Below are 19,341 nucleotides of genomic sequence, written 5' to 3'. Positions count from 1 at the left end.
TTCCACCATGCCTAGAAAACAAAGCAGGTGAAATGCCCTGCCCTGACCTCCAAGGGAAAGAATAAGAAGCAAGCACAGGTCCATCATGTCTAGGCCCAGAAACATATGAAAGATCCTCACTCCATCCCAACTGCCGTTTCTGTGCCTTCCACTTGTACCATTCTCCTCTTGAGTACTGTGTCTTACTTAGATTATAAACCAGGTGGCAGGGAACTGTTAAATGAACAATGTGTAGATTGCTCTGAGAGCCTTTGTGGCTAAAGAGTTGGATAGAAATATTTTAAATGAATAATAACAAAAGTCTGACGTGTGTTTGCAGATAACATAACATTGCTCATGTTCAGAGGTCTTTTCATCGTTAATGCTCTTCCCCATTTTTATCCTCAATCCCTTTGTAGATTGTGCAAAAGGTTGACCTGCTTTTCATGGTTTATTCATTTTGTTCTTTTCATTTGATCTTTGAAAGACTGCCCTCCATACATTCTAAATATATAAAGATTTTTTTTTAAAAAAAGAAGCAGGAAACCACAGAGGGAAGCAACCCCTCTACTGCTCAGTCATTGGCTTGTCTCTTTTGTTTAGTGTTTGATTAAAACAAAAACCTTTGTAGAATCCAATGGTCTTTGAACAGTTTTTCCTTGACTTTAAGCTAGCTATGTTACTGCAATAATATGTGCACAACCTTTTGTATAAAGCTATCTCCTGGATCCAAAAACAGAGAATGGAAATTCTGCAGTAATTCAGATAATTTTGTTATACAGAGAAAATGCTAGAAGGTAATCATGTAACATAATTTTAGAACTGCATTTTATTATCTCCAAATGTTAAATGGCGATATTCGGGAACATGAAAATACTAGATGATACTTATGTGGACAGCAGTTATTTTTTCATAGGTAGTATCTGTTGGTTCCAAACCTATTTGGATTGTCTAAATTTTAATTATTAAAGATGTACAGAGTGTTTCAGAATCATGGAACTAATTTCAAAGTAGTATATTTCAAGATGGCAACATGTTACAATTTCACAAAAAGTTACAAGTCATTAAATAAGTTATCAAGTTTTACTAACCAAAATGCCATTGAAACACTCGCTAGACTGTAATTACGGATTCAGTCTGCTAAACAGCAGGGCACAAAACACCTTATGTTGCAGGGTTGCAATCTTGTGAATGACTGAGGCTAGGGGCTCTATGCTGGGACAGACATCTAGAGGTAATCATTTGAAATTCTACCCCTCACCTTTCAAGTGATAATAGTTTAATTCATGAGCAGTTTGTTGTTGCAGAGATAGAGCGATTTCAAATAAGTCCATCTTTTTGATACACTCTGTATATTGTGTGCTGGATCAATTTTTTGTGTTTGTGTTTGTGATTGTGTTTCCCCCTTCTAATTTTTCTGGGTCTGGCTTGAGTAGTGAACCTGATGTGATCAGTGAGGATGAGGTGCAAAATTTTTCTTCAATTGTGTGTGTGTGTGTGTGTGTGTGTGCGCGCGCCTTAAAGTCATCTGATAACCCAATGGATTCTGTAGAGGTTTTTACATCAAGAAATAGTCAGAGGTGGTTTGTGTTGGGACTCAGCCTGTGCTTGAGCCTGAATCTGTGATTGTGTTTCCCCCTTCTAATATTTCTAGGTCTGACTTGAGTAGTGAACCTGATGTGATCAGTGAGGATGAGGTGCAAAATGGAGACACTTTGGACAATAAGGTTACTGCAGACTGATCGAGAAGGGTCAGGGGAAAGGCTAAGTTCTCATGAGAAAGTTCCTGTCACATCCAGGGAAGAAAGTTTACTCCCTTCTCCAAGCTTGAGTTTGCAAGATAGTTTCACACCTGCTGTTGCTAATGAGGAGACAGATAAGACCAGTCACCGTCTGGAAATCAGCCAGAACCGTCGAGAGGCCCAATGTTTACACAGGTCAGAAAGAATTAGGCAGTTAAGGCCAAAAACTGGGGGGGAGTAGGAACCAGCTTTTGGGATTTAAATTGAGCTCTTAGAGAATTTTCTTTAGATCAAGCATTGTTTGGAATCTAGCTCAAGTCTCCTGGATATTCCTGTCTCATGTGGCCTCATCTCTAAGGATTCATGGTTTTTCAAGTGGATTAGCAGTGGCTAGTCTGTTCATGGTTTTATTCTAAGGGCGTTTTGGCTATTCATTGCATTTGGATTATTTCTGCAAATTTTGGGACATTGTTATTATTCCTCTGTTTGGACACTGCTTATGTTGCTGCTTTATTTGGCTTTTTGCTTTTGGACTTCTACTTATTTTTATAGTGATCTCTTTTATTGGCTCCAGTTATTCTACAAATAAAAAGGACTCCTCCTTCATTCAAGGTGTGGTGTAATTAATGATTAGAGGGTCCTGTTCCTGTTCTAGGATGCAACTGTTTGTTGCCATTTCCTTCTTTTGTAATTTAGCCTACAATGCCTGGTATTAATTGGTGGTGCGCGGCCGGAGGGGGCCGCCTCTCATCCGTAGCGCAATGCACGTTTGCGGGGAATCCGGCGCTAAATCACTTAATTGGTGGTGTTCCATGAAGTGTCTAGTATCAGACAGAATCTTGTGTCTTTGAGGTTCTTAACAAAGGTATCTCCAAATTGGATTAATAGCAGTAGCAAAAACTAGTGTATCTGCTATCTTTCAAGCAACACATTTCTCTAAACAAAACAAAAAAAATCAAGGATGCAAATAATTCCCTTCAGCTCACTGTTAAATACATGTTTTACCTTGTGTTTTCACTGGGTCAGATATCTGGCTGGGATCACTAATTCCATATGCATTGGCTGCCCGCACAAGGAAGAGATAAATTGCATTTGGTTTCAGCCCTTTAACTGTAAATGTTTCTGTTTTCACATTTTCTGCTACAGTCTGCCAGCTGCTGCCAGCTGCGTGGCTAAGGATAAAAATACACATACATACAAAACAGGTTAGTGCATGCTTGCGATTTAATAACCTAAAACCATAAGCACAACCAGATCATATGAAAAGCAAAATACCTGAATGCCTCTATTATATAAGAGGTTGGAGTTGCACCTGAATTCAAATTCGGCTTCCAGGACAGTGCTACTGTATTTCTACTAACATCAGCAACATCAGGTTTTGATGGGGCACTGGGAATCAGGTTAGGATCAGTGGGCCTTGGTGGCTGCACTGGAACTCCAAATTCTAATAAAAAGCAATAAAGTAATATGGGCCAAGAGCTGACATAGAACCACAAGTGTGCTTGTATCAATACACTTAAATTTACATTGTAATGAAAGACAGCTTAGACTTAAAATGGCTTATATTCTTTGTTTCTGTTGTATTCAGAGTAATCCTCTGATTTACCTTGGACTTCAATGTAAGCGCTCCATGATGCTTCACCACTTGGAGTTGAGGCAATGCAGGTGTATCGACCAGTGTCACCTAGCTGAAAAGCAGAAGATGAAATAAAGATTTGCAATTATCAGACATTCTCCAGTTTTATCTGTCCTACTCAAAATAGGTTAACTTACTCAAAGTCCCATATTATGATATTTAAGGGGGCAAAGGAGGCACTCAATCATAAAGTAAAATAGCTTGTCAGCCTTGCAGTGTCTGTGCCCTTTAATTTTAATTACAGAATGGGCCTAGCAATCTTGCCCAAAATGTAGTAAAATTTCCTGTCTCAATGATTTAACGTCATTTTCCTGTCTTGCAAATCACTAAGTTAAATCACTGCATAAGACTAGGTGAACTATTTGCATCCCTGGAATTCACTTAAATGTCAACACGTAATATTTGTTTATAAAATATCTGCAACATTTAATCCTAAAATGCTTTGAACAAGAAGTTCTTCTTTTCAAACAGTTATAACATTTAGGAGAAAAATCCTTTTTCATTGGATGGAACTAACAAAAGTAGGGGAGGTGAAAAATCTAAAATCTGGATAAAGGTATTTTTAAAATTTGCTAGAAGCTTCTACATCTACACCCTAACATATCACACCCCATACCCCAATCTGATATAGAGTTTCTTCCCACTTTGCCTGCTGCTTAATTCTTCTAGAAAAACCCATTATTCAGAAATCTGAAATTCAAAATGCGCTCACAAAATTGTCCACATGGATGGCTAAGATAGTGATACCTTTGGTTCTGATAGTTCAACGCATACAAACTTTAGTTTTATGCATACAATTATTTAAAATAGTTACATTCAGGCTATATACATAAAATGTATATGAAACATAAATGAATTTTGTGTTAAACTTGAGTTCCATTTCCAATATACCTCATTATATATCTGAATATTGAAAAATCCAAAAAATACAAAATCCGAAACATTTTTTGTCCCAAGCATTTTGGATAAGGGATAATCAAATGTAGAATCATAGAACCACAGAGTTGGAAGACACCTCGTAGGCCATCCAGTCCAACCCCCTGCCAAGATGTTTATGTATCCACCCCCTTTTCTGGAATCTCTAATGCCTTAAGGAATTTAATTATCACTGATCATCAGGAGCTGCTGGGGCTCATACTGAAAAATCCTAGGTGCATAGATTGATAGGTTGTTATCCTGATCTCGATTCTATGCTGTTGCTGTTCCTCTGTGTCAAGTAGTTTCCAACCTTAAAATGAACATCATTTGACAAAATTTATTTGGAGTAGGTTTGCAAGTGCCTTTCTCTGAGATATGGTAGTTTGCTCAAGGTTGCCTAATGGTTTACATGACTATGTGAGGATTGGAACTGTTGGAGTCCTAGCCCAGTACTCAAACCATTACACCACATTGGTCCTGAAACAAGATAAGCATAATAATATTGTCAGCCCTTGGATTGAATCTGTATCATTGGGTGTCATGGCACCAAGATGAGCAAGATACATCACATGTCTGAGGTGCAGATCGAAACTGTCAATCCATCGACAGGATCTACCGACAGGCAAGTTACCACAACTGGATTTGCAGGCAGCATTATTTATTTATTTATTTATTTATTTATTTATTATTTATTTCTTGCATTTATTGACCGCCCCTCTCAGCCCGAGGGCGAGCTAAATATCCAAATATATACTTAAGTAATTAAATGTTAATCAATTCTTAAAAGGCTGAACTAAATGTATTTTTGTTTGTTTGTTGAAATCCAACAGAACATGTCAGCAGCACAAATTGTGAAGAGTTGCATGGGCAGGTAACCACATATTTTTAGGTAAGGTATTGTATAAAAATATGTCTTTCCCTTGGGCTAATTTATTAACCATGTCGTCCTAATGCAAAAAAGTTCCAGCATGTAAGAACAGGTGTTTATGCCTTGTAAAACCACAAATGATTTTGCTGCAGCTGGTCTCAACAGAATTACACATTGACCACATGAGCTTTCAGAAGTCCTCCGAAAACATCCTTTTGTTTGATTATTTTTCAAATAACTGTTTTTCAAGAACTCCCATTAAAATTTAAACTATAGTAACTAAATCTAAGACAAGCTATCTTAAAAACGATTTAATATAAGATGCAACACAAACATTTGGAATTGTAATTCAGATTTTAATTTATCCATTATAGACACATGAAGTAGTTTCATAAAATGTCTGTGTTAAAGCTCTGTTTCATTTTCAGCACCATGGTACCACCATGATGGACAAACAGTTTTCTAAATTAATTCTTTGAAGACAGATTTTATTGATGAAATCTAATATAATTTTCTGTTGTTTCTGTTGTAATCTATCATCTAAAGTACAGTACTTTGGGAACATAGAACAAGCTATCTCAAGAAGGGAAGGATGCAATAAAGATGAATAAAATAAAGATATTTAACATTTCATCAGTACTAAAATTGGAGACTGCAACATCCTTGGCCCTAAGACAAAACACAAAAGAAAAGCAAAATACACTGTACTGTGCAATGTCATTATTAAACTACCTTGGCATAGCGAATCTGTAATGCACCAGTCTCCAGCTGCTTGATGCGGGAATCGTGTGTAGGGATGGGGGCACCATCTTTTCTCCAGAGAATTGTGGGCATGAGAGTGCCTGCGGCCACACAGCTGAGCACTAAAGTACCATCGACAGCTACCGTCTGATTCACAGGACCTTGGCGAATGACAGGCGGAGGCCGGTCTGCAATCACTGGCAAAACACACACACACACAAACAAACAATGAGAGGAGGAATGAAAATTTCGGCAACTGGAAGAAATTTTTTAATCATCGAAGCAACCGTAGTTGCTCCAGGCTTTAAAAGAATCTAAAGATAATTAAATAAGCAATTAAAGTGGAAGACATGCATTATTCAGTGGATAATAATATGATGTTCACCTACAAAATGTCTAGTGTTATTAACAGGACAAAGGTGGTGTCATGTATTAGACTTTTTCTGGTATTCACTTAGCTCCATTAACCTTCAAAGAGATAAAGAATATCGGAATGAATTTCCCACCTTCTTTGAAAGGTGCCCTTTTCTATTTATTCATATTACACCAAATACCCACTCAAACCGATTAAAGACAGGGAATTCTCTAAAACTGAAACTTATCACAAAGGGGACTACTGAACAGCTATCAGACACAATTTATGTAGCCAATGAATACAATTTCTATTGTACAAGATTTTTGAAATGACACTATTCTTACTGAGTAATGAAATCTGTAAATATAAATGTAAGTGAGCATTAGAGTTGATCAATAAAGTTTTACAAACATAGAATCAAAGAGTTGGAAGAGACCTCATGGGCCATCCAGTCCAACCCCATTCTGCCAAGAAGCAGGAATATTGCATTTAAATCACCCCCGACAGATGGCCATCCAGCCTCTGTTTAAAAGCTTCCAAAGAAGGAGCCTCCACCACACTTCGGGGCAGAGAGTTCCACTGCTGAACGGCTCTCACAGTCAGGAAGTTCTTCCTCATGTTCAGATGGAATCTCATAGTTTGAAGCCATTGTTCTGCGTCCTAGTCTCCAAAGAAGCAGAAAACAAGCTTGCTCCCTCCTCCCTGTGGCTTCCTCTCACATATTTATACATGGCTATCATATCTCCTCTCAGCCTTCTCTTCTTCAGGCTAAACATGCCCAGCTCTTTAAGCCGTTCCTCATAGGGCTTGTTCATACCCTATTTCATATTTGTTCTGTCTCTATGGTTTTAATTTTCTAATGCAAATGATACATTAAGGTAAATCACTTTTATAAGACTTTAATGCATTGTATTGTTCTGTACAGTTGATTTCAGAACAGTGTGAGTAGCTAATTAATTGATTTACTTTTTCTTAAGGGGTGCAAAATACTGCCAGATTGATGCAATCAAATAACATCTTGGATTGAATGAAGACTGTCTGAAATTGTCTTATACCATGGATAGATGAGATTAGTTTATACCACAAAATTAACAAAAAAGAAGAGAAGGAGGGGGAGTGCTAATACAGCTCCCTAAAATGTATTACATGAATTATGAAATAATTTCATTATGGAGTATGTCTTACCAACAATCTATTTACAACATGTACCTGCTTAGATGTATTACTTCTTTTTCATACTAACAATAATAATAACAATAACAACAATACTTTATTTTTATTTGTCCTATCTCCTAGAGGGGACTAGACAGGAGAAGTACCAAGTGTATATCTGACTAACATTTTGATATGAAAACTAAGGTTTTGCTTTTTTCAAAACCATCAACATAGATTGTTTAAATGATGTTACAACTGTCCTACTGTTATTTGCAGTGTGTGAAGAAAACTGTTTCATCTGTGCAGTATGCAAAATGAAGTAAAAAAATCATATTTTTGAAAGTTCAGGTATTATATATTCCTAGCTTACATACACTTAAACCTATAGACTATTTTGTCATGTCCTTAGCATTCCTATAAAAGAAACACATGGTTAAATTTTATTTATATTATATCTTTTTGATACTGTGAAAGGCAATCAATTTACAATTGCTTAAGCAATATTCCATTATTTATAGATGACCCTTTGGATACATGGATTCCTTATCTAGAGATTCAACTATCCATGTGGGTTTTTTAAAAAAGAAAAAAAATCACACAAAAAAAGGCCAAAACAAAAACTCGATTCTCCCATTTCATATAAGGAACATGCGTAGCTGTATATAAAGGACTGTGAGAATCCATAGATATTGGTCTCTCAAAAGTGTCCTGGAACTAAATTTATTTATTTATTTATTTATTTATTTACAGCATTTTTACCCTGCCCTTCTCAACCCCCCCCCCGGGGGGGGGGGGGGAGACTCAGTGTAGCTAACAAATCAATAACACAGTATAAAACCATAAATACAAACAGAGTTAAAACAATAGCAATTAATTATAACCAATTATCCTAACAGTCATTAAAACAATACTCAATCCACAAACCCACTGACAGAACCATAAAACCGTATCCTCATACATATCGTCTTGTCAATCCATTTCCAGTCAAAGTGCTGCTTTATGTTTATTGTCTAAAAGCCTGGTCCCAAAACCAAGATTTTAATTTCTTCCTGAATACCAGAGGGATGGGGTCAATTGTATTTCATTTGGAAGCGTGTTCCATAGGCGGGGGGCTACAGCCAAGAAGACCCTGTCTCTCGTCCCCACCAGCCACATTTGCAATGTTGGCGAGAGCGAGAGCAGGGTCTCCCCGGATTATCTTAAGTTATGAGGTGGGACGTAGAGGCAGATGCATTCGGACAAGTAACCTGGGCCAGAACCGTATAGAGCTTTATAGGTCAAAACCAGCACTTTGAATTGAGCTAGGAAGTGGACAGGCATCCAGTGGAGCTGACACAACAAGGGGGTGGTATGCTCCCTGTATGTAGCTCCTGTTAGTAATCTGGCTGCCGCCCGTTGGACTAACTGCAGTTTCTGAACCATCTTCAAAGGCAGCCCCACGTAGAGTGCGTTGCAGTAATCTATTCGGGATGTGACCAGAGCGTGGACCACTGTGGCCAGACCAGACTTCCCAAAGTACGGGCGCAGCTGGCACACAAGTCTTAACTGTGCAAAAGCTCCCCTGGCCACCGCCGAAACCTGAGGTTCCAGGCTCAGCGATGAGTCCAGGATTACTCCCAAGCTGCGAACCTGTGTCTTCAGGGGGAGTGTAACCCCATCCAACACAGGCTGTAACCCTATGCCCTGTTTGGCCTTTCGACTAATCAGGAGGACCTCTGTCTCGTCAGGATTCAGTTTCAATTTGTTAACCCCAGCACATAGTCAGGGCCGACTGCAATCAGTAATGAGCAATTAGATTTCATCATGTAAAAATTAGTCTTACGATATATTGCTTATATTACATAGCGCGGGATTGTAATATTTTCAGTGAATCCCATGTTACATTCAATGAAAAGCAAATAAAAACATAAGCATATTCTACTGATGCTATATTATTAGCAGTATGGAAATAAATTTCATAAATTTTACCATCAGTAACCTCCAAATATGCTTTTGTTGTGATGCTTCCAGCAACATTTAAAGTCTGGCAGATGTAATAGCCAACATCCGTTCGCTGGACATTTGTAATAGTGAGGTCACCAGTTTGAGAAACAGAAAACCGATTGGAAGACTGAGGAGGTTGATACGAAAAAAGCAAATTCTGGAAAAGAAGGGATGGAAAAAGGAGCAAGTTATATATAGCCAAATATCTTTAATAGCCAAACGTTGTCAGTATAAGATTTATCTTTTCCTATTAGTATAACTAAAGCATGGTTTGTCATATTTTTCAAATACATGCTTTCACGTTGTTCATTCTACATGGCTACAAGTCAAGTACCATCCCATCTTAAAAAGTACATCCATCTATGACTTCACTGCTATGCATTGGTTGGAAGTAAGCCCAACCAAACGAGTGGAGATTACTTTAGATTCAGAATGCAAAATACTGGAATACAGTCTGCTTACCAGAAGATGATGAAAACATATAAAAAAGAGCTCGATATATTTAACAAAGGGTTGCTTTTATTTAGAATCAGTCAATATAGAAGAGCAGGCTTCTGGCATTGTATATGAGAGCTGAGAAAAACTATATTATCTTTATATCAGAGAAGACTCTGTTCCCCTATGGGGAGTTATATCAAAATGTAAATTTGAAAACTGTACAAAAATCCCTATCTAACTGCACACAATGAGTAACTAATATGTGCATTGGGGGGGGGGGGGAGGAAACCAATGTAACCAATGTAATAATTAGAATGCAAATACATTCAAGTTTTTTAAGTATGTGAAGTCACTCTTTTGCAGCACATACTTTGCTCAAAACACCAAGAAAATGTTTAATACTAGTAGAATTTTACTTTATGTGTATGCATATGTTGCCATGCAGAAGGTTCCTACAACACAACGTAATTTTGATATTTTTAATGGCCACTTTCTCAACCTGTACTTTATTGTACAAAATAATATTTCACTGAGTTTTGGATACTAGTGGCAAGTGTTTGGATCTATAACACTTGAAACCAGTTCTATTCTACATGACACCAGACACTCCTTGGAGCCTGGAATGGTGATATCCAGAGTGCTGAGGAGAGCGGGGAGAGGGATTTCTTTCCTTCCTCATCTCCTCTGTGCACTGGATGATGTCATTCCAAGATCCACAGAGTATCCAATGCCATTTTGGTGCCTAGTGGGCACTGCTAGGGAAATTTAGAAGGGGGGGGGGCAAGGTATGGGTGTGGCAGGAGTGTGGCGGCAAACCAGTTTGGGTGTCACTCGCTTGTGCAGCCGCAATGCTGGAAGCTGATGACGTAGCTGCCATGCCATGCAGCTTCCAAGCAAGCTCAGGGTTTCGCATTATAACTGCCACTGATACTTATCTGGAGTAGCCTCCACCGGATCAGTATTGAGAAACTAACTTTTGAAAATTGTACCCTAAGTCTCTTTGCTCACATCTCAGTGACAGGTTTGTGCAGTTTTGTGTTCATGTCTGTATTTTTGTGCATCATGGATGCCATGTATGACATGATGATTAGGCAGAGGAGTATTCCAATGTACCCTCCCAGAGAAATTAGGTCCCACAAGCATTTATAATCTGAAAGTGTGGGGCAACCAAGGGGCTAGTGTTAGTTTGACAAAATCCAAGAAGAATTCCTTTTACCTGGCTTCCTTCTCTTCTCCAAAATATTGCTGGCTGAGGGTTTCCAGTTGCTTCACACTGGAAAGTCACAGTTCTGCCCAGTGCAACCACTTGATCACGAGGTTTCACTAGAAAGTGTGGTGGCTCTGAAAGAGAAAAGATACAGTTATGCCAGTGAAGGACTTCCTGCTACTTCCATACTCCCGACATTGAATGTTTGCCGTTTATATGTTGTGCTCTGCCCTGAGTCCCCTTCGGGGTGAGAAGGGCAGAATAAAAATGTTTTAAACAAACAAATAAATAAATAAATGTCAAAGATAATAAATAGTATAAAATTGGTATATACCAGATCATATGAATCAGTGTAACTAACACTGGATCTAAACTGCCATATATGGCAGTTTCAGAATGTGGATTAACTGCAATGTAGACTCATATATTCCAGTTCAATCCAGTTATATGGCAGTGTAGATCCAGCCAGAAATTATATATCTGAGTCTCGGAGGGATCTGGATTTATTTTTATGTTTAACAGAAACAGAGAATGCAAAGTAGAAAACTGCTGTTGTGCTTGTATATCCAAGGAAGGGGGACATTGACCAAAACCCCAGCAGCAATAGCTCATTCTCCTTTCATGATCTGTTTCTGCCAACACATGGGAAATTCCTCCTTTTCCTGGTCTTCTTTCAGCTTGGCTCCCCCATAGCCAGTAAGCAAGCCAGCTGGAACCACAGATGGCAACTCTGAGTTTGACAGGCAAACACTTCACATATAACAAAACCAAAAACCTTCCACCCCTAGACAAAGAAAATAAAAACTTCAGCTATTGTTACTCAACACTGGACTTTTAGTGGAAATTTTATAAAATTGAAACAAAATCAGATAAATTTTCCCTTCCCAGTGACATTAGACTGGCCCCATCCCTCCTGGTCTTTTAGAAAAAAGCTAAAGACCTGGCTCCATATACAGGCATTTGGGGAGTAAGGTAACACAGACTTGACTTTCACCTAACAGTCTGAATAATGACTACGGGAAAACTAACAAGCTGGACTTATGTTTTTGTCTGTATTGCTGTTTTATATATTTTAACTGTTTATATGTTTAACTGCTTTATAGTTTAATATGGAATGTGTATTGTTATGTGCATGATGCGGCATTGAATTTTTGCCGTAGTTTGTAAGCCACTCTGAGTCCCCTTCAAGGTGAGAAGGGTGAGGTATAAAGGGAGTAAACAGATAAATAAAATAGACTTAAAATAGGAGAGTCTGAATTGAATGACAGTAGGCTAGACTAAGTTCTGGTGGCCAACATCCATAGGAAAAGACATTTTGAACAAGAAAAGAACAGGGATCTTGGTTTCCACACTATTTTATGGGGAACTAGTGTTTATAAATACACTCCTTTGTTAAAATGTGAAGTGTATAGCCTTTGTCTAAATTTTTACAAAGCCAAATTGCTTTTTGTGAGGTCTGTTTGCAAAAGCACTTGAAGGAGGGAAGGGACTTAAAAGAAAGTACTTTCTACAGATCACAGCAAAAGAAATGAAAAATTCCCTCACATCCAGCACTGCTAATTCTTACAGTAAAAAAAAAAACCCAACATATACACACATACAAAATGACTGTAAATTCAGGGTTTTGATACATAAAGTCATCATCTTTGATTTACTGTAGCTTAGGAGTCATTTAATAGCTTTCATAAGAGGCTTGATTTTGATGTAGGATGGGATGCTCATTTTTCCCCCAATTTAACTCAAAAGCTCCAGGATTGCTTCTGTGTAAATTATAACCATTTAAAGATCTTCAGTGCAATTACTGAAGAGGAATGAATCTAAAGCAACACTGAAGCAGAATACCTCCTTCATTTACATAGGCAAGGGCATGTTCAAACAAAATCTATATGTAAATGAAGGCAAATTTGAAACATCTGCTCATCGTGACATTATAAATACTGCCAGCATTGTCCAAACTGTTTGATTTATACAGACATAAATGGCCACTTCATCTAGCAGTAAATAGAATGTCAAAAATTATGTCAGTTGCATTAAGCTATGGCAGTTGAGTGTATTAGGCACAGTGACTGAAGTGGAGTAGAAGGAAATATTCTTTTAAAACCTCTACTTCACTTTATGTCTTATACTGCAGTCATGCCATAGAGAGATGGCTTATAACAGAGGTCTAAATGATTTGCATTTTACTTCTTTCATTATTTGAAGGATTAATATTGTCATTCATTCATAGATAGAGTATGCTATCATTACAGTTCAATATTAACAATGTTTTAAAATTGTTAGAATAAAGAAATTGCTTTCCCAAATGTGTTTATTAGTTTGCTTCACCATGCGGATATCAAGGAAATATTAAAGTTTTCCTGGCTCAAACAAATATCCCTGGATAATTTTGGGATGGATGCAGTTCTTCATCATGCATTATTGGCTTGTAGTTATATTTTGATAAGCACAGAAAGGAACTAGGTTGATTGAAGAAAGCAAGAGGTGATGAGGTGATTCAAACTTATCAAACCTGAGATAAGCATCTATCATATGGCTAACAAGAAAATGGCTCTCCGAAAGACCCTTGTTATTTCAATTGATCTGTTTCTATATGAGCCCCAAATAGTACATGAGGGAGAAAATATACTGTCTCTTTATCAAGACCCTTTATCAAAATGGTCTTGTCTGAGCTAATTCAATTTATGAAGATGGTGCAGAAGACCGTAACAGTTTTGGATTTATAGAAGATCTGAATTGGAAGTGTTTTTAATTAAAAGATGCTGACAATAAACTATATCTGTGCACATCTGAAGTAGTGTTTCTTTCCTGCATTTTGTGTTTTCCCGTATTTTCTCCAACAGAATATAATGTCTTAATTCTGGTCAGAGTTTTGTCCCAATACATAAGCTGTATGTTTTAACAATGCTTTCATTCTAGTCTTAACTTCATGTGAGATAGGGAACAATTTAGCTTATGTAAAAGGTGAATAATATTGCACAGAAGTGTATAAAACCATGCATAATGGTGAAAAAAGTTGGTAAGTTTGAAGAACCTGGTGGCCTCCCTAAAACGGAATGGTGAAAGGTTCAGGAAGATACAGGAAAACAATTCTTCATACAACACATACTTGGATTTATTACTACATGTTGTAGTAAACAACTGCCAACTTGCACAGTTTTATATTGCGACTAGACTAATCCATAAAGAACAAACATTTCAAAGGCTAGGAAGGTTAAGACTCAAAATGAGTACATACTCCCTTTTCAATTAGAGGCAGTATGTTTTTTGTATTTGTTGCATGAGCATTACATTTGTCCTGCATTGGCTACTGTAGCCATAGTATATGAGCCTGGACAATGTTTTGGTCTGATGAAGTATTGCCTCTCAAATTATGGTCAATCAAATTATCAAAAAAATGTGTAGGATTTTTCTGATATTGCATGATGTCTGAGAATAATTCCAACAGTTCTGGGATAATTCCAACTCATTCTTCCATATGCAGGTTGAGAACTCCTTTTTGCGAAATGTGTGGGACCAGAAGTGTTTTATCTTTTGGATTTCTTTCTTCAAATTTTGGATGATTTGCATATACATAATGAGACATCTTGAAGTTAGAATTCAAGTCAAAACATTCATGTATGTTTCATATACACCTTATTCACATAGCCAGAAGGAAATTTTTAAAAGTAATTTTGTGTATAAAACAAAGTTTGCATATATTGAACCATCAGAAAGTGAAATAGTTGTTTTCTTAAGCACCCATATGGACAATTTTGTATTTGTGAGCTCTTCGAATTTTGGAAATCCAGATAAAAGCATACACAAGCAGAATTAAATGATCTTCCGTATATTCAATACTCCCATGATTTTGGTGCTATATTAAATGCACTAGAGGTGCAAACTGAAGCTATCGATTGACCACATTTCTGAATATATTTCTTAACTATTGATTCATACCCATGTTCACAATATGTAAATTCAATCACCCTTCCTCTGTTCATGAATCTGCCAATAAGTCCATTTAGGAACTCTTTGAACCACCCTGTAAAGCACTATGAACATAATATTTGGTAAGTAATTGTATCATCATTTAAAGATCTTTAGTTTTGCTGGAAAACATCTACATCATCACAATTGTTGGATGATCACAATGACACAGTCATTCTTCTATTCTCCCTTCTGAAGCTTTTATCATAAGAAGCCTGTATGATCTTAATTAAGATTCCATATTAGAAAAGATTTTAAAAATCTCTGGCAAAAATTGGACAAAATATCTGAGAAGCTCTCACAGTTAAAGGTAAGACCTTGCTTTTTTGAATATTCAATTCAACTTTTAAATTCTATGCTGATTTTAAACCATTAAAATAGATACGCAACAAAATCTCTGTCTTTATACTTTAAAACTCCTACAAAATCTTATTTTCAAATTAGGTACTTTTTGTTATTATTAATTTTTTTCTAGATGATTTTATTATCCAGCTATATGGGGTTTAAAGAACGCCCACGAACACATTTCAGTATATATAAAATGGACAATAGTCATCTTTTGCATTGTATTAAAATATATATTTAAAATTATTTAAGATTTGTTCAGATGAGATTTGCTCTTGCCTTCCTTAAGTGAGAGAATGAGTTTCCATGAAAAAGTGGAGGGCTGGAGCCCATCTTCCTCAAAAATTTTGTATGCATCTTGTGATAGTTAATTCTTTCAAATGTACCACCACTAGAATCCCCCCAACAAGACTAAACTACATTAAGTATCTACAGAGATTTTAGATTCAAACTCAATATGATAAAATGGAACTTTAAAAAATGTTTTCATGATCCTTATATTTCTCCTTTATAATTTTGTCAATGTATTCTCATTTTAACTACCATATATACTCAAGTATAAGCCAACCCAACTATCAGCTGAGGCACCTAATTTTACCACAAAAAACTGGGAAAATGTATTGACTCGAGTATAAGCCAATGAAGCAGCTACTGGTAAATTTCAAAATAAAAACAGATACTAATAAAATTACATTAATTGAGGTAGCAATAGGTTAAATGTTTTTGAATATTTACATAAAACTGTAATTTAAAATAAGACTATCCAACTCTGGTTAAACCATTATTCTAACCTTCTTCAGTTAAATGTGCTTACGTATCCTTCCAATAATAATAAAGTAAAATAATAAATGTAATAATAATAATAGAGTACAATAATGTAAATGTAATAATAATAATAATAGAGTAAAATAATAAATGTAATGAACTAATAATAGAGTAAAATAATAAATGTAATAATAATAATAATAGAGTACAATAATGTAAATGTAATAATAATAATAATAATAATAATAGAGTAAAATAATAAATGTAATGAACTAATAATAGAGTAAAATAATGAATGCAATGAACTAATAATAGAGTAAAATAATGTAATGTAAAATAATAATGATAGTAAATAGAGTGAAATAATAAATGCAATAATAATAATAACCCAGTAAAATAATAAATAACTGACTCGAGTATAAGCCAAGGGGAGGCTTTTCAGCCTAAAACATGAGCTGAAATACTCAAGTATATATGGTTTTTGTAATGTTTCCTCATTTTAAAAACAATAGCTCAATTTTTCTCCTGAACTGTTTCACAAGTCACCATTAAATTACAGTGTTTGCTTGATTTTGTAATCGGCATCTCGACTGTATTCTTTAGTTGACATCTAATCAAATTGACAATGTATTGGCATTCGATTGAAGACCAAGGGAGTGAATCTGTACTAACCATGGAAGCCCACTTGCTTCCTGGTACCTTGCACCATGTTACCCTCTCTCAATCTCAGAGGAAGATCAGAGGAAAACCCCTATAAAGAATTCTTGCCAAGAAAACCCTATAATAGGTTTGTCCTAGGGTCACCATATGTCAGAAATGACCTGAAGGCACAGGACAACATTATTTTTATGCTTAAATGTATGGTTCGCCATGGGAGACACATTTTTCTGGTGGAAGTAGTAGGATCCAGATTAAGTACCCAATCAGATCCTGGGAATAATGTTTAAATGGCACAATACTAAGAAAAATGTAACCATTTATTTACCTACACCCCTTAATAAATCTAAAATCTACCTCAACAAAAGGACGATAAGGTTACTAGGGCAAAGATATGGTTTATATATTTTTCTTTTAGGGAATGCAATATATAATATGAGATCCATTTACTTAATTATGATATTTCACTGATTCTAAGATGCTATTGATTCTAAGATACACACTAATTTCAGTATCAACAACAGATTTTTTTTATTTGCACGGTATTTCAAAAAGATGGATCTGATTTGAAATCTCTGCAATCATGAACCACCTTTAAATTAAACTCTTGAAAGGGCCATAGAGTTTCAAATGATTACTGTTAGATGTCTCTACCAGCACACAAAATACCTTAACCTCAGCCATTTGCTGGACGGCGAATGAGTAAGGCCTAATGAGATATTTGATTCTAAGATGCACCCCCTTTTTTGATATGTTTACATGATAAAAGGTGCATCTTTGTTGTTTATTCATCTAGTCATTTCTGACACTTCATGACTTCATGGACCGATCCACACCAGAGCTCCCTGTCAGCTGTCACCACCGCTAGCTCCTTCAGAGCTAAGCCAGTCACTTCAAGGATACCATCCATCCATCTTGCCATTGGTCGGCTCCTCTTACTTTTTCCTTCCATTTCCCCCAGCATCATTGTCTTCTCTAAGCTTTCCTGTCTTCTCATGATGTGGCCAAAGTACTTCATCTGTGCTTCCAATGAGCAGTCGGGCTTTATTTCCTGGACTGCTTGGATCTTCTTGCGGTCCATGGCACTCTCAGAATTTTCCTCCAACACTACAGTTCTTCCTTCGCTCAGCCTTCCTTATGGTCTAGCTCTTGTATCCATAGGTTACTATCCATAGGTTACTGCTTTAAGTATGCAGATCTTAGTTGCCAGTGTGATGTCTCTACTCTTCACTATCTTATCGAGATTGGTCATTGCTCTCCTCCCAAGAAGTAAACGTCTTCTGATTTCCTGGCTGCAGTCTGCATCTACAGTAATCTTTTCCCCTAGAAATACAAAGTCTGTCACTGCCTCCACGTTTTCTCCCTCTATTTCCCACTTGTCAGTCAGTCCGGTTGCCAGAATCTTGGTTTTTATGATGTTTAACTGCAACTCAGCTTTTGCACTTTCTTCTTTCACCTTGATTAGAAGGCTCCTCAGCTCCTTCTCACTTTTCACCATCAAAGTGGTATCAACTGCATATCTAAGGTTGTTAATGTTTCTTCCAGCAATTTTAACCCCAGCCTTGCATTCGTCATGCCCCACACATTGCATAATGTGTTCTGCATACAAGTTGAATAGGTTGGGTGAGAGTATACAACCCTGCCGTACGCCTTTCCCAATGTTGAACCAGTCTGTTGTTCCATGGTCAGTTCTTACTGTTACTACTTGGTCATTATACCATCTTAGAATCGTTAAAATATAGTATTTATGTGTGCTGTAGCTCTTTAGCCTTTTTTTTTTTTGGTATTGTTTTCCCACAAAGATTAAAAATGATTTAAATTTACTTATTATTATTATTATTATTATTATTTTGTTTATGTTTACTTATACCCTACTTTCCCTATCTATTTATTCTTTCTCTCACTCTCCAAGCTTTTAAGTCTAACAATACCTCTTCTGTCTCTCTAGTGTGTCTGATAGATTTCAATTTCTATGGGTTACATAAATAAGCCCCAATAAATTTTTAAAAATGCCTTCAACATTTATTTCTCTCTCTTTTTCAAATTGAAAAAAAGAGAAAGAAAGAAACAATCAGACTCTATTAAAGAAAACAGTTTTGAATCACTGGGCTTGGAATAAAGGGGGCATTCTTATTCACCAAACAAACAGTAGCTCTGACAAATGAAATGTAGGATTATAAACAAAATGCAATTACTATGATCAACTATACAAATGGAAGATTTCACTATTGTTAAGAATATGCACATCTTTAATAAGAGGCGCGCTTGCACTAAATTAAAGCTAAATGGAAATGTAAAAATCAGAATTCAGCATTACAATAATTAAAACAGATAAAAGTAAGCAAGTCATTACCTTGCCACAAAAATTACCCATACTTCATGGAGAATGTGCCCTTTGCAGTCTGTCCATTCAATTATAAGTGAAAGTTGGAAGCTGATTTGTTGGTAGATATGGAAATGTATGGATAGAAAGGGGAGAGATGTTCCGGTCACAGGAATAACGATGATTAGAAGATGGCGAATAAAATTTCAACTTACCAGATACAACTAAAAATGAAACAAAAAGAACAGAAAACATGGAATAAA

At 36.4% G+C, this 19,341-nt stretch overlaps 1 protein-coding gene across 3 annotated transcripts in view; it reads right to left on the bottom strand.

Annotated features, from left to right (window-relative positions):
- The window catches only part of ROBO1 (roundabout guidance receptor 1), a 777,293-nt gene that overhangs the window by 64,023 nt on the left and 693,929 nt on the right, over nucleotides 1-19,341 (bottom strand). For 2 of the 3 annotated variants that reach the window (XM_067466684.1, XM_067466686.1), the window contains 7 exons: nucleotides 19,294-19,302; nucleotides 11,032-11,156; nucleotides 9,363-9,534; nucleotides 5,876-6,081; nucleotides 3,328-3,409; nucleotides 2,997-3,165; nucleotides 2,727-2,893 (listed from right to left, as the gene is read on the bottom strand). In XM_067466684.1, the coding sequence (XP_067322785.1) occupies nucleotides 2,727-2,893; nucleotides 2,997-3,165; nucleotides 3,328-3,409; nucleotides 5,876-6,081; nucleotides 9,363-9,534; nucleotides 11,032-11,156; nucleotides 19,294-19,302 (930 nt within the window). The remainder of the gene's footprint in view (nucleotides 1-2,726; nucleotides 2,894-2,996; nucleotides 3,166-3,327; nucleotides 3,410-5,875; nucleotides 6,082-9,362; nucleotides 9,535-11,031; nucleotides 11,157-19,293; nucleotides 19,303-19,341) is intronic. The other variant, XM_060770536.2, reaches the window with a different exon arrangement.

This window comes from Anolis sagrei, chromosome 3 (genome assembly GCF_037176765.1).
Source record: "Anolis sagrei isolate rAnoSag1 chromosome 3, rAnoSag1.mat, whole genome shotgun sequence".
Taxonomy (NCBI): Eukaryota; Metazoa; Chordata; class Lepidosauria; order Squamata; family Dactyloidae; genus Anolis; species Anolis sagrei.
This window is presented reverse-complemented; position numbering and strand designations above follow the sequence as displayed.